At 36.1% G+C, this 16,690-nt stretch overlaps 1 protein-coding gene across 4 annotated transcripts in view; it reads left to right on the top strand.

Annotated features, from left to right (window-relative positions):
• Window positions 1-16,690, top strand: part of LOC145297675 (uncharacterized) — a 1,369,001-nt gene that overhangs the window by 1,291,410 nt on the left and 60,901 nt on the right. For all 4 annotated transcript variants that reach the window (XM_080143861.1, XM_080143862.1, XM_080143860.1 and 1 more), the window contains one exon: window positions 15,214-16,662. In XM_080143861.1, coding sequence (XP_079999987.1) covers window positions 15,214-16,662 — 1,449 coding nt within the window. The remainder of the gene's footprint in view (window positions 1-15,213; window positions 16,663-16,690) is intronic.

Below are 16,690 nucleotides of genomic sequence, written 5' to 3'. Positions count from 1 at the left end.
CAACTAAAATATATTCTGCATCGATTTTTTTTTTATCTTTGCTTTTTAAGGAGGAGATAATGCCTTATAGGAAACTATATTACGGTTAGCTGGGCTTTTTGGCTTAGATTAAAGTGTAGTATCTGTTCTCAGCATTCCAGTGCCCTTATCTTCCACCCCTCCCCAAACAGAAGACGTCATCTACCTAGGGCGTTCCACAAACAATAAGAAAAGGGGCATTACTTTTGGAATGCATCTCATATAGTTGATGACATCTTCTACCTAGGAAATGAGTTTTTCAAATCTAAATAAGTCCTTCAAATCTAAATTAATACAAAATAACTCGACTTCACAAATTGATAAAAGTTCCATTATCTTATTTTAATTATAAGATAAAGCTAGAAAATTCTAACTCGAGGCAGATAAAGCCAAAAAATAAAAGAATTGTTGAATTAAAAGTAATAAACAAGAATACAGAATCCTACAAAGATGACAACCCCACCCCTCACCTCCAACATATCCTTTAAGTACCCGGCATAAAACTAGTCAGGTCGGCTAGCCTTTCCTTCTTTTACGATATGAACTGAGGAAGGAAGGATCAAACTCTCCAAACCAAATGTTAAGTAATTTTTCTATCTATATAACTTTTGAAATCTATTTGTCTTAATATCGCAAACATTTGTGTATTGCAAACATTTTTTTTTTCAGCTTTGACTTAAACTCTGAACATTTTAATTGTACTCATGTTGTATTTTTTTTGTTTTTGGGTTTTTTTTTAAATCTTTTTTGTCAAATATGCTATTATTAGCCAATACTGTTTTCCCTTTTCTTATATTTAAAACGAATAAAAAAATTAAATGTCTACTAAACGTTTAATTGTTTTTATTACTATTAATCATACCTGATACGTAATTTCTGGGTATAACATCTCAAATCTATGCATAAATATGGGAGGGGAGACTATTTTCAAATATCTTCCTAAATTTGAAATGGAGCAACGGACTTATATTAAGTAGATATTAATAAATCCCTCGTACCTAATATATTTTTTCTAACCTCTTTATCTCTGATCTCTTTATCTCTGACATCTCTATCTTTGACCTCTTTATTTTTGACCTGTTTATTTTTACCCTTTCCTTTTTTTAATGGAGAGTAGATTAGGCACTGTGGATGTGTTATCGGCAGCTCCAGTAACTCTCACTTCTCCATATTTGTCCTTCAGTCCTCATTTCCAATGAGTGATTTTTCTGATAAAGGATGAAAAAAAAAGCTGCTTTCTAAGTCGGCAGTTATTGCGTGAACAGTAGCCTGAGATATCGGAAACTTTCTGTTTCTGTGTCTATCCTTGAGGCCATGTCACTAGTAAGGGTGCTGGAGGTAAACGTTTCATCTGGACTGACGTTATCCGCCTGATAGTCAGGGACCCGAACATTGGATTAACCACTAAGGAGGCTGTCCTATCAGCAGGTGCAAAGTACCGGGGGTGCTTTATTGCCATTTGGTGAATGGATTCTGGACCATGCAGTAGTTTCTTGGGGGGGGGATCTCTCGATACCATACTAGTAGGTAATTGTTACGGCTTTACCTTATCATGTGCTACAAAAAAAAAAAATCCTGTCTTTTTCTTTTACTTTCCCTCTCTAACCTGCTCTAACCAAGTCTGTCGACCTGTTCCACAAATCCTAAAACCTCAACATGAATTATCTCCAGAAAAACAAAAACACGAACAAACCTAGAACCCCATCCTCCTACGTAGACCCCTACTACCATGTCTCCTTCTCTAACATCAGGAGTCTACATTCCAACCTTCCAGAGGTTGAAACCCAATTGCAAGAGACGAAACCGGACATATTGATCCTAAGTGAAACTGGCATAGGGCCGACCACTTCCCTAGATGAGGTTATAATTAATAGATACTCTAACTTGACATCTAAATCTGACCCCCAAGATCGCCATGGGCATGGAATATGTGCCTACATTAAAGATGGCTTTCCGTGTGGTAGGAATATCTCCAAAGAAGACCCTAATTTATTTTATATGTGCTTCCAGGTTGCACTTGCTTACACAACTGCATTTATATTTGCCCTCTATCGCCCCCACAACAGCGGAGTTACTCTCTTTAAAGCATGTCGCAGAAAATTGACCACATCCTGTCTGCTCATCCTTTGGCTAACATTCAAATCTGTGGTTACTTCAATGTCCACAATGTGGAATGACTGACCCATTCAAACAAGACAGATGATGAGGGGAGGTTATGTCATGATTCTCCATTGCCTATGACCTCACTCAGATTGTTCACGAACCCACCCTACCGGTCAGTATGCAAGCCTTTTTCTCACAACTTCCCCTGAGCTATGTTCATGTTCTGTTCTGTCTCCTCTGGGATCTTCCGACCACTCGGTTGTATCAGTTAAGGTAAAAATGAAATACAACAAGTCTTCAGACGTACGTCTCCACTGTACAGCATATCGTTACTTTATGGCTGACTGGGATAGCTTCCGTACCTTTATATCTGATCTACCTCTGCATTCCATGTTTAAAAAGGATGTGTCCTCTATAGTATCAGACCTGACCGAATGAATAATTGTAGGCATAGACCGATTCATTCAGTCGACAGCTCCGTGTTTGTTTTCTGTCGAGTCTGACGAGGGGTTTCATCATTGTTGTTTGTAGTAGTTATTCCTGTCGGTAGTGGTTCACTTGTTTTTCTTTGTTGAAAAGTTCGTTTTTTTTTCTTTATCCAATAAAACGCGCATCTCGCTCAAAGCAATTAATTTCAAAAAGGTAGGGTCGTCATGCTTGTTCGTTTTACGTCTCGTCGTGGTCGATGGTTTGTTGTGAACTTGTGGCATAGGAGGAAATGCGTGTTCCTTTCGCGTTCGTATCACCATTTTGTTGAGGTGGTGCAAATTAGGAATAATGAATTTAATTGAGAAAGAGACGAAGTACGTGTTAAATTGAATTAACCAAACTAGGATTTATTTCGTGAAGAAACAAATGAAAGAAAAGGGTACCGCACGTGTTTAGTTTGGCGTGCGTCTCTCGTTGTTTACTGGTGAGAAGAAAAGTGTATTGTTTGGCGTGCGTCTCTCGTTGTTAGCTGGTGAAAAGGAAAGTTTATTGTTGTAGAGAGAGAGAGTCTGTGTGTGTATGAGTGTTTCGTTCAAACGCATCCATTCCATTTTTAAATAACGAGATCACCATTTTCTTGTAGAGAGAATGGATGTTTTAAGTATAACACGTGTTCATGTCCGCGCGAGTGTAACCATCATTTGTTGCAGGATTGGTAGTATAGAAGGAAAAAGGAAATGTGTGTTCATCTCACGTTCGGGTCACTGTCGTTTGTTTGCGCGTGGGAAGAGAAGTGAGTAATGTAATGGAACGAGAAATGGCAGTCCATCATGTAGACAAAGAAAAGGATAGAGAGTTGACATCAGTTAAACTGTGTGCCATGTTAGCCGTCAGCTACGCGGTGGTGTTCTCTGGCACAAGTAGTAGAGAGAGAAAGAGTGAGAATGAGAAAAAGTCAATCCAGGCCATGGAGAGAGAAAGCATATAAAGTGTACGTACGGTCTGATAGCTTTTTGTCCCACATAGTAGCAAGTGGTGTGAGGTACGCGGTCGGTCCGTAGACTGACCAGCTCGAAAGCTGGTACTAAAAAAGAAGAAGCCGCTTATTGCTCTTTCTTTTATACTTGTTTCCGGTGGTCTTTTGCGCATGTGTGTATTTCTTTTGAAAGGGGAAGTGACGTTGTCCATGCGTGCGTGTATGTGCGTACGTTAGTGTGTGTGTGTGTGTGTGTGTGTGTGTGTGTGTGTGTGTGTGTGTGTGTGTGTGTGTATACGTGAATGTGAGTGTATGTACGCGAACGTGAATATATGTACGTGTGTGGACGTGGGCGCGTATGTTTGTGTGTGCGTATGTATATGACAAGTAATATGACTTGAAATGTGAACGCATGTTTTTTGTGTGAGACTAGAAAAGGCTCGCGCATACCATCCAAAAAATTCCAACAAAAACCTAACAGGTAGCCATGGTTCTCTCCAGAATGTGCTGCTGCCATTGTGCACAAAAATCACTTTTTCCATAGCTACCAACGTAATAGATGTACTGAGACTAAAGCTGCATTCAGGACTGCCAACAACCACTCTAAAAGAGTAATAAAAAATGCAAGAGAGCTATATGCTCAGTCCGTTAAATCCAAAGTAGCTGAGCAGCGGCTTGGTTCCAACCAGTTTTGGCAAATAGACAACAGGATCCTGAACAGAAGTGTACATTCTATCCCAACCATCATCAATGGAACTGAGGTCATCTCGTTAGCATCAGACAAAGCCAAACTATTTGCCAAGAATTTTGCAGCTAATTCTACCCGAAGGCCATGAACTCCCCATATTTCCTCCTATAACAGACAACACGCTATGCAACATACAAATATCTGTGCATGATGTCTCTAAGCTAATCAAGAACCTTGATTCCAGTAAAGCAACTGGGCCTGATGGCATTCCTATTATAGTATTGAAAAAGCTTCAACCAGAACTTGCCTCCATACTTACCAAACTGTTTAAGCGTTGTCTTAAGGAGAATTGTTTCCCAACACCCTGGAAAACCTCATTAGTATGCCCTGTATTTAAGAACTCAGGTGATAAGTCAGTACAGACCAATAAGTCTCCTGTGTGTCATGAGTAAGTTGCTGGAATCCATATTAAATAGAGAAGTAGTCAACCACCTCAGCAGAAATAACATTCTTAGTCACATGCATTATGGTTTTCGTTCTGCTAGATCTACAGCAGATGTGCTAACGGTTATATCTCAGAGGATTAGTGAATTAATCTAGGGCAATTGCTCTTGACATACCAAAGGCCTTTGAAAAGGTATGGCATAAAGGCCTACTTCACAAGATTTCCAGCTACGGTATAACTGGATATGTTTTCTCAATTATTAAATCATTTCTCTCTGATAGGCTCATAAGAGTAGTGGTTGATGGGCAGAAACCAGAAGCCCACAGTATGAATGCTGGTGTCCATCAGGCGTCTATCCTGGGCCCAACTCTCTTCCTGATCTACATCAATGATCTCCCAAAACACATACTTAATCATTCATTGACATCTATGCTGATGACACGACCATCTATGGCAACACATCAAAGGCCATAAATAACAAAGTTCTCTCTGATTTTCTCTCCTCTGATCTTGAGCGCATGGTACAATGGGGGAAGAGGTGGCTGGTTACTTTTAATGCATCTAAAACCAAGCTTCTATCTTTACATCATCAACGCTCATCTGGCATCAATTGAAATGGATGGCTCTCATCTTGGGGAGGCTCCATGTTTTGACAAGCTTCTGGGATTGACCTTTACTTCTGATCTGAAATGGAACACGTACATCAAATCTGTTGCCAAGGTTGCTGGAAAAATTATGGGACCCTTCTACCGCTCCAGAAGATATCTCACTGCTGATGCAATTCTCTATATAAAAGCCAAGTACGTCCAAGGATGGGGTATTGCTTCCATATCTGGGCAGGAGCTGCTAAAAACAGCCTATCCTGCCTTGACAGAGTACAAAATAGACTTTGTAGCTTAGTGGGGGATGCCCTTTTCTCTTCCTTGCAATCTCTCTCCCACAGAAGAGATGTTGCGAGCATGTCTCTGCTTTATCGTTATTTTTATGGCAAGTGCTCATCTGAACTTCAATTTTCATGAAAAACACTCGTCTAGCCAACACCACTATCAATAATTTCCCACACTCTTTATCTGTGCCTAAACCTAAATGTAGACTCCATGAACAAAGCTTCTTTCTTAGAACTGCACGCCTGTGGAATTCTTCTCTGTTTGCCTGCTTTCCAGCTGACTACAATCTGATTGTCTTCAAGTCCAACATAAACAAGTTCTGTATGAACTGTCCCCCTAAGTAATCTAATTTACAAAATTCCCACTACTTATGTTTACTACGCTATAATCACAATGTCCAATGTATACACATTATCCTCAAGTGGTCTCCGGGCCTTGATAAGTGGTTACCCCTGCGTAAAAAAAAAATAGTATGATGAACCCCATCTGACCCAAGTTATGCATTGAAGTCTCCACACTCAATAACAACATAATGTTTGTATAATAAACACCATATATATATATATATATATATATATATATATAATGTGATGACAATAAAGTAAATGATATTCCAATGAGATGGAAAAAGGAAACGAATTAAGTCATTTTTTCATTAAATTAAATTAGTTTCAAATCCAGCAAAAACACACATTTATAATGATTTATAATCACACACACACACATATATATATGTGTGTATATATATATATATATGTATATATAAGTGAAATTATATATTTATTATGTAATTGTATTTATCCAGAGAACTCCCACTTGTTTTTAAATGAAAAATAGGCCATTATTAAATCTAATATTGATAAATACTAGCATGGGTGCCCGACGGTGGCCGGGTGTTTGGAGGTGTGTGTTGAGCAAAAAATTTTTTAAAAGTGGTAGTAAGAAGTCAGGCTCGAACCCATACCGTGATTTAAATTAAGGCTAGACAATCGAAAAGAGGGGATGACTTCCGAAAATATTGGTGAAAAAGGCTACCCCTCCCTGTAGAAAAATGCCCGGTTGAGAGTGAAGAAATTAATGTTTTTAGCCAATTTTTCGATATTTGTCGTCTGAAAGGTCGAGCTTAAAAACGATACTGATCTTATGAAAATCCATCGCTCTGTCGAAATTTTTAGGCAAACATGCAAACATACATACATACATTTATATATAATTTTCGACCAAACCGATTAAAAAGCTTGCCTTTTATGTAAAATTTCAAATGTTTAGACCAGAAATCGTCTGAGTAATTTGGTAGAGATGGCAGAGGTCAATTTTTTAAAAACTTTGACCCCTATTATGACCCCTTAACGTTTATTGTTTTGGGCTCAAATCAAGTTATTAAGTTAGATCCATGTCCAAGGAACCTATATCTAAAATTTCAAGTGTTTATACCTCAAATTGTCGGAGGAGTTTGATAGAGTTTTCAAAGGTCAAATCGTTGAACTTTGACCCCTTAACAGTCAAATTTCTGGCCGACAACAGATTACAAAGATTTCCCCAAATTTCATTACCCTGTATATCAAATTTTGAATCTGTAGACTGAAAATTGACAGAGTTATTGCTTAGGGAAATGTACATAGACAGACAGACAGACAGACACACACACACACACACACACACACACACACAGATGCTTTCACTTTTATAGATATATAGATAAATACTAAATGTAAAAATGGAATATTTATAGAGAGCTTACTGAATATTTATAGATAGATTATTAAAAAACACTCTAATAACATATAAAATAAACACTAGATATAATAGATTTTAATAAATTCACTAGCATGATTATTGTATTAGACTCATATCCATGATTATGCATATATTTAATTCACTGCCCATCATGGTTTTCTGTGGGATTTCTCATGGATTATTAATGGATAATTAAGCATATGTTTAAAGTTTCAACTTCAAAAAATGTATTATAAATAAATAAAATCCAAACATATCTTTACAATAATTATAATTTTTTTTTTGTTTATTAATATTCATATTAAAAACTTTTTTTTTCTATTTTTAAATGCAACTTTGTTCTGGGTCGTGGAATTGCATTCATCTGAAAAAGATCTAGCCAATTTGTATATTCTTTTAAACATTGATTTTAATTAATTTCCTATTCATTTCAATTGATGACAGATGGACATCAGAGCGTTGATGATATAAAAATAGAAACTTGGTTTTAGATGCATTAAAAATAACCAGCCACTTTTTCCCCCATTGTACTACATGCTCAAGATCAGAGGAGAGAGAGTCAGAGAGAACTTGGTCGTTTACGCTCTTTGATATGCTACTATAGATGGCAGTGTCGTCAGCATAAATGTCTACAAATGATCTAAGGATGTGGTTTGGAAGATCATTGATGGAGAGAGAAAGAGAGTTTGGCCCAGGATGAACCCCTGAGGGACTCCAGCATTAATACTGTGAGCTTCTGATTTCTGCCCATCAACCGCTACTCTTATGAACCTATCAGAGAGAAATGATTTAATAATTGAGAAGACATTTCCAGCTATACCGTAGCTGGAGCTTGTGAAGTAGACCTTTATGCCATACCTTATCAAAGGTCTTTGATATATCAAGAGCAATGGCTGTAGAGAGGAAGCCTTGTCGAGAGATTTGCGAATCCTATAAGATATAACTGTAAGCACATCTGCTGTAGATCTAGTAGAATGGAAACCATATTGCATGTCACTAAAAAGGGTTTTTATTTTTGCTGAGGTAGTTGACTACTTCTCTATTTAGCACAGAGTTCAGCAACTTACTCATAACGCACAGGAGATTTATTGGTCTGTACTGAGAGGGAGATGAGCGATCACCTGAATTCTTAAATACAAGGCATACTGAGATTTTCCAAGATGTTGGGAAGCATTTCTCCTTAAGACAATATTTAAATAACTTTGTAAGTATGGGTGCTAGTTCTGGTTGAAACTTTTTGAGCACTATAATTGGAATGCTGTTAGGGCCAGTTGCTTTACTGGAATCAAGGTTCTTGATCAGCTTGGCAACATCACGTACAGATATTTGTATGCCACATAGCATGTTTTTAGATACACTAAGAAATACTGGGAGTTGGTGGCCTTGGTCATAAAGGGTAGAATTAGCTGCAAAGATCTTGGCAAAAGTTTGGCTTTATCTCATGCTGATGAGATGAACTCAGGTCCATCGATAGATAGATGGATATAGCACACATTTCTGTTCAGGATTCTGTTTGCTATTTGCCAAACTGATGGGAACCAAGCCGCTGCTTGGCTACCTTGAACTTGACGGACTGAGCATACAACTCTCTTGCCTTCTTTATTTAATTTTTTACAGTGGTTGCTGGCGGTCCTGAAAGCGGTTTTAGTCTCAGTACATCTATTACGTTGGAACCAATGGCAAAAGTGATTTCTGTGCACAATGGCAGCAGCACATTCTCAATGCTTTTATAGCAGTCCTCCTGTTTTTCTTTCTTCCATATTACATATCGTAGCCCTGAAAGGTACAGCAGCATTTCACCGTCCCTCAGCCCTGCGTGTCGTCTGCTACTCATCCAGCCTTTTTCTCCATTTTTTTCGTCTTACTCGTATTCTTCCTTTGTTTTCTTGTAGAAGGCAGTTGACTCATCCTCTCTTTCTCATTGCTCCAGCGTATCTTTTCTTTCTCTTCTAAACGGTCGTTCGCCTTTTTCTCCATTTATAGAACCACTCTCACCCCTTCTCCATTTATTCATGTAAATGATAAATAAAAATGAACAAAGCATTCTTTTCTTATACAAATCTCTTCGCTGACAACAATTACAAGTAAAAAAAAAAAATAAAACAAAATATTGACTTTAAAAATCAATTTTCAAATTAAAATATGCAATAAAATATGTGTAATCCAATTACGTGAGTACATAACAATATATAACTAAAAAGCAAAATATTTAACAAAATTAAAATTAAGAATTAAACTGATTTAAATTTTAATAACAAAAAAAACAATATAATTAGAATTACAATTATAATTATATTGTTTAAAAAAATAGAATAATTAAATTTGTAAGATTAAGTCTAAAATAATTAACATTGTAAGAATTAAAAATTAAACTAATAAACATTTTTAGAATTAAAAATAAAATAATTAAAATTGTTTGAAATAAGACACAAAATAATACTGTAAACAAAATATTAAAAATATAAGAAAAATAAAATAATTAAAATTACTTGAGTTAATAAAATAAAATAATTTAATATTGTTAGACCTAATTGACATTTTTAAGAGAAAGTATAGTGATAGATTCAACTCTCACTAACTGAAAATAAATAGAATTGTCGAATCTATTTATGCTTTAGTTAAAATCAACTTGCTTTAGTTAAAATCAACTTGCTTTATTTAAAATCAACTTGCTTTAGTTAAAATCAACTTGCTTTAGTTAAAATCAACTTGCTTTAGTTAAAATCAACTTACTAGATATAGTGTGTACATGCATCGACGAGAAAATCTGTTACTAAATAAAACAAATAAAAAATATAAATTAAAAACTGCAATAAATATAAATAATATTAACATTTGCCTATAATAAAACAGAAAACATATCACAATTAAACAACTTATCTGCTAACAGCTTCCGTTTTCAATGAAAAATATTAAAAATATTCTTCACCTTAGATTCAGTTCAGCGTTCTAAAAAGTTTGAAAACGCTACTTTTGTTCTACATATTGGTTTTGTGACGTTTTAAAGAATACGAGTCACAGGGAAGAGGAGAGGGGAGAATAGAATACGCTAAGCTATTTATGCTATATTTAAAATCAACTTGCTAGATGTAATAGTCTGATCTCCAATCCCTCGCTAAACATTCACAAGAAACGCTCGTCTAGCTGAAAACACTATCAATAGTTTCCTCAACTCTTTATCTGTGCCTAGACCTGTGGATTCCATGAATAAAAATTATTTCTTAGAACTGCCCACCTATGGAACTCTCTTCCGTTTGCCTACTTTCCAGTTGACTACAATAACTTCAAGTCCATCATAAACTTCAAATTCCTGAGTTCGAGAAGAATTTATAAGATGAGGTTACATTGATGTGAACGTTGTGAAAATCACACTCAAGATGAGAACAGTAGTCTAATAAATCTAAATAATATGAATAACCTCATCTTCATCTGAAAATTCAGAAACGTAAATAAAATAATTAAAATTGTAAGAACGAAAAATATAATAAACAAATTATAAGAAATAAAATAATTAAAATTGTAAGAACGAAAAATATAATAAACAAATTATAAGAAATAAAATAATTAAAATTGTAAGAACGAAAAATATAATAAACAAATTATAAGAAATAAAATAATTAAAATTGTAAGAACGAAAAATATAATAAACAAATTATAAGAAATAAAATAATTAAAATTGTAAGAACGAAAAATATAATAAACAAATTATAAGAAATAAAATAATTAAAATTGTAAGAACGAAAAATATAATAAACAAATTATAAGAAATAAAATAATTAAAATTGTAAGAACCGAAAAATGTGGGCCAATGGAGTTTTCGACAAAAAATATGACACATGTGAAGATTGCAAGGCCGAGCAGAAACCACGATGACAAGAGTGCAAGCGCCTATCACAGATGTGAGTAGTCAGGTGTACTAAACTGAGCTGAGTAAAATAGTCACTCTTGTTTTCTATTAAATAGGAAACGAACTCACACGCACACATACGCGCGCACACACACATACACACACACATGCACACAAACACACACACACAGTTCCTTTCATATAATAGTAGAGATAATATTAATGCAAAATAATATTTATCCAAATTAATAGTCATCTAATAAATATTATCTAAAACATTTATCCAAAAACTTTTTTTTTACTTTGGGAGTCACCACGTATCAAGGCCCGAAGGTCACTTGAGGATAAGAGTTAATGAAGGTAAGTTGGTAGTGTAGTAATTGTTAATGGTGTAAATTGGGTAAAATTTCATTATTTGTCGGCTCAACAAGAACTTGTTTACATTGGATTTGAAGGCTATCATGTTGGATTCAGCTGGGAAGCAGGCCAGTGGAACAGTGTTCTACAGGTGGGTAGTTCTGGGTATCTGCATTTAGATTCAGGCACAGATAGAGAGAAGGGAAAAATCGTGTATAGTGGTTGTAGCTAGTCGAGTGGTTTTCGTGAAAGTTTGACAAAAAGGAACTATAAATTGGAGTTAAGTCGAGCACTTGCTATGAAAATAACGAGAGAGCAGAGATAGGCTCGCAACATCTCTTCTGTGGGAAAAAGGTTGCAGGAAAGAGAAAAAGGTATCACCTACTAGGTTTCAAAGCCAATTTTGAACTCTATCAAGACTGAATAAGGCATGCCGAGCAGCTCCTGTCCAGATGTGGCAACAGTACACCATTTTAGGGCATATCTGGCTCATGCAGATAGAGGATTACATCAGCAGTGAAATACTAGAGCAGTAGAGTGATCCAACCATTTTTCCAGTGATCTTAGCAACAGATTTGTTGTACGTATGTGTTCCATTTCGGATTAGGAGTGAAGGTCAGTTCCAGAAGTTTGTCAAGATATGGAGTTTCCTCAAGACGAGAACTATTCATTTCAATTGAGGTGTGATGGGGTCAGAGCGATTAAGATGAAAGGAGAGAAGTTTGATTTTCAATGCATTAAAATTAACCAGCCACTTTTTTCCTCATTGCACCACGTCAAGATCAGAAGAAAGAGAATCAGAAAGATTGTGGTCATTGCTGGCCTTTGAAGTGTTGCCATAGATTGTGGTGTCGTCTCCATAAACGTCTATGATTGATCTAAGAATGTGATTTGGGAGATCGTTGATGAAGATCAAAAAGAGAGTTGGTTCCAGCATTAATACTATGAGTTTCTGATTTCTGTCCATCAATGCCTATCAGAGAGAAAGGATTTAATAATTGAGAGGACATTCCCAGGTATTCCATACCTGACGATCTTATGAAGTTTACCTTTATGCCATACTCTATCAAAAGCCTTTAATATGTCAAGAGCTATTACTCTAGAAACGAAACCCTTGTCAAGAGATTCACTAATCCTGTGTGATATAACAGCTGTAGATCTCTCAGAATGGAAACCATATTGCTTGTCATTGAGCAGATTATTTTTGCTGCGGTGATCGACAACTTGTCTCTTTATCACAGATTCCAGCAACTTATTCATGATGCACAGAAGACCGATTGATCTGTACTGAGAAGGAAATGACCGACTTCTGGAATTTTTTAATACGGGGCAGACTGTTTTTGACAAAATCATGTACAGATATTTGTATGTGGCATAGAGTGTTTCCAGTCATAGGAGGACATAGATGGGGGGGGGGGTAAGCGGCCCTGATCGCAAAGGGTAGAATTTGCAGCAAAGTTTTTAGCAAAGAGTTTTGCTTTGTCAGATACTGATGAATAAGGTCATTGATAATGGTAGGGATAGCGAACACGTGTCTGTTCAGAACCCTGTTCATTATTCACCAAAACTGGCGGGAACCAAGCTGCTGCTCAACTACTTTAAACTTGACATACTGAGCATACAAATCTTTTGCATTCTTTATTACTCTTTTACAATGGTTGCTGGCAATCCTAAAAGTGGTTTTAGTTTCACAACATCTATTATGTTGTAAGCAATGGAAATAGTGATTTCTGTGCACATGCTGGCTGTTTGGCTTTTGCTGGAATTTCTTAGAGAGAATAAAGCGGGATATACCGATAATACACCATTTAGTCCGGTCAAATACCGTAGAGGACACATTCTTTTTAGAGGTATATCTGAAATAAATGTTTGGAAGTTATCCCAACCAACCATAGAGTATCGACATCGATGGAGAAGTACATATGAGGATTTATTACATTTTGTTTTTATCTTAACAAAGACAACTGAGTGGTTGGAAGATTCCAGTGGAGACAGAACAGAGGATGAGCACATTTTCGGGTAACTTGTAAGAAAAAGGTCAAGGAGACATGCACAGTGTCTGTCAGAGTTGAGCATACAGGTGGGTTCGTAAACAATCTGTGTTAGGTCATTGGTAATCGAGAAATTATGACAGTACCTCCTGTCTTATTTGAGTGAACTAACCATTGAACATTGTAAACATTGAAGTCTCTGCAGACGTGAATGTTAATCGAAGGATGGGTAGGTAAAATGTGGTCAATTTTCTCAGCGATGCTCTAAATGATGTTTGTTCCACTGTTATGGGGTCGATAGAGGGCAAATTTGAACATGGTGCTATGAGTAAGTGCTATTCTGAAGCACATATAAAGCAAATTGAGATCTTCTGTGGAGATCTCCCTACCATATGGAAAGCCATCTCTAATGTAGGCACATATTCCATACTCAAGATGGTTTTGGTGGTCAGATTTTGATGTCAGATTTGAGTATCCTTTAACCGTGAACTCATTTAGGGAAACAGTCAGTCTAATGCCAGTTTTGCACAGAAACAATAGTTTCCTATAATTGGATTTCAACCTCTGGAAAGTTATATCTTTTATAGATTTATATTTTGGATACATAGTATCCAAAATAATAATATGATACAAAAATATATTCATCCAAAATAATATTTATCAATACATCTATCTTTATAAATTACATACGTATATACCCACAAATAAGTTGTCATTGGTGTGTATTTGTATTCGCAACATCTTGTTATTAAAAAAGTGTTTGGCTTTGTTTTTCAAAGGTAACAACACAACCGATGATGCCAAGTATAATTATCATCAAAACTATTGAAATGGAATTGTAGAATTGACTCTTGTGTATCATTTTTTTTATTTGAATCCTTTGGGATAAGTAATTTATGTATTCAATTATTTAGTTAGTTACGAGACTCAGCATCCCTATCTTGTCATGGTTAATCTCCTGAAAAAGGCCAGAGGATGAATTGGTTGAAACAATGGCAACTATGAAGATGAGAATAACAGGCCGCAAATAAATAAATAAATATTATAACTAGTATATTTAAAACTATTATATTTGAAACTATTATATCATAGCTCTTATATCATAGCTCTCACTATCATGATATTATACTTCCACAAGATTTCCAATGATAGTATTTCTAATAATTTTAAACTAATATTCACGACTTTCACTTGTTATTTTGATTGAGGCATTTTGTTATGTAATCATTTAAAATAGAAGAATAGAAAATGGCGAAATGATTTAGGAATTTTCCAAGTAAGGTTATTCCAAGAGTTACAATATTTTCTCTTGTGAACTAACACTTATGAAACAGTCTTCCTTGATTCTTCTCTAGATTAGAATGTGTAGAAAAGGAAATTTATACTGTTGACGCAGCGTGTCGATGTTTCATAAACAACATTGAGTTGATTTTGATGCTTCTTGTAGGAAAGAAATGTGCTCTCCCAACTTATTCCTTTTCTTCAAATATTCAATTCTAAAAATCTGATTTCATACTTTACTCCATTTACTTTCCAAGTACATTTTAATTTCAAAATTTCAATTCTACAATTCCATTTCCTGAACTTTGTTAAACTTTGCTAACACACATTTTCAAGTGTTTCATGATAAATAATCGAAATTTTACTTTTTTTTAAAAGGTAAGAATTGATTTTTGGATTTGTTATAAACTGTTATTTATTTATTTTTTTTTTTTTCACTACTTTCTTTTTTCAGATTAGTCCGCAACTAATGACTCAAAGTTGGAGTGGCTGGTCTGGAGACAGCAGCTACTCTGATACAAGCCAAGGAGGTCGAGACAGCGGCAATTTGTCTCTAGAAGAAGACATTTCATTTTTGGTCATTCCACCGCCTCCCATTTCATCCTCATCATCATCTGAATCTTTCAACCAAACAGAGAAGTCTTTGCAGCTTAAACAAGGAGCTACATCATCACAACTATCAGCATCATCATTGCCACTACCACCACCACCACCGCCAACACCTTTAAGAGCCAGATATACTTGTTCTCCCTCATACCAACGTGCCAATTCCATTGATCTTCTGTATGAGAGGGAAATTGAAGAGACCTTGTTTCTTCACAGGTCTGATTCTCCGGAATCGGTTGACAGTGAAATGATGCTGCCAACTGCAGATGAGGCTGTCCTGCCTATTGGTCAGTACCGGATTAACATTCAATCTCCCACTTCTGTCTCAGAGAAATTAAAGAACCTTTTGCAGTTAATACCTACACCAGACACAGAGAAACAAAACATGATTGGTAAGCGATCAATGACTCTCCCGGAATCAGACACCCTTTCTACAGATGTTCACTCATTCATTTTGCGGAGCACTTCTGAATCGGCTTCACTGCAGAATATTTTCAGAAAAGATCCAGGTAATATTGAGAGCTCGTCCAGAACTGAATGCAATCAAAACTCACTGCAACAATGTGATAAAAAAGCTTTGCATATTAAAAGCGTGTATAAATCCCCGCAACACGGACATTTATCTTGTAGCTGTGATAAAAAAACTTCTTACTGTCAACAAAGCAGTAGTGAAGGCTGTGATCAAAGTAGAAGCAAGCTAAATTGCCTACGCAACTCCAAAACATGTTCTACTGCTTCTACCGGACAAAATGGTAACAGACAGCAAAGAAATGTTTGCCAAAATGTATCTCACTGCATGGCAAGTGGATCGAATTGTAGCAGAGATTCTTCTTCTAATCATAACAAAAACATTACTACACACTCAGCAGTTGAGCTACCAGCTAAGTATCCATGTAAACCTAATTCTCTGGCTGTTGGACAACCCAACGAGGAAGTCAACTGTACCCAAGTCTGTAGCAGCAGTGAACCGTTTACGGCACTAAAATCGAAACTGCAAGCATACCGCGACTTTCTTCTCAACCGGAAGAGCAAGTCAAGTGCAAACAGTGGAGGGGATTTACGCAGATCTAATTCTTTCACTGTCGGTACTAAGGTCACCGATAGTATGTGGAAAGCGGTATTCAGCAATGGAAACACTAACAAGCAAAAAGTAGAAGCGCCAAAGGTAGAACCTACCCCACCTCCTGTAGTTCCAGAGAAAAACATTGACACTACCACAAATGCCAACAAACAGCCACTTACAATGCAAGAAATGTCCACAATACCCCGAGCAATCGTTCGTCGGCGAGTAAACAAGGTAAGTAATCCTTTTCCGTTGTTCAAAA

This window comes from Euprymna scolopes, chromosome 18 (genome assembly GCF_053919585.1).
Source record: "Euprymna scolopes isolate OS-2025 chromosome 18, ASM5391958v1, whole genome shotgun sequence".
In the NCBI taxonomy this organism is placed as follows: Eukaryota; Metazoa; Mollusca; class Cephalopoda; order Sepiida; family Sepiolidae; genus Euprymna; species Euprymna scolopes.
Note: the sequence above shows the minus strand (reverse complement) of the source record. Positions and strands in the feature narration are given on the sequence as shown.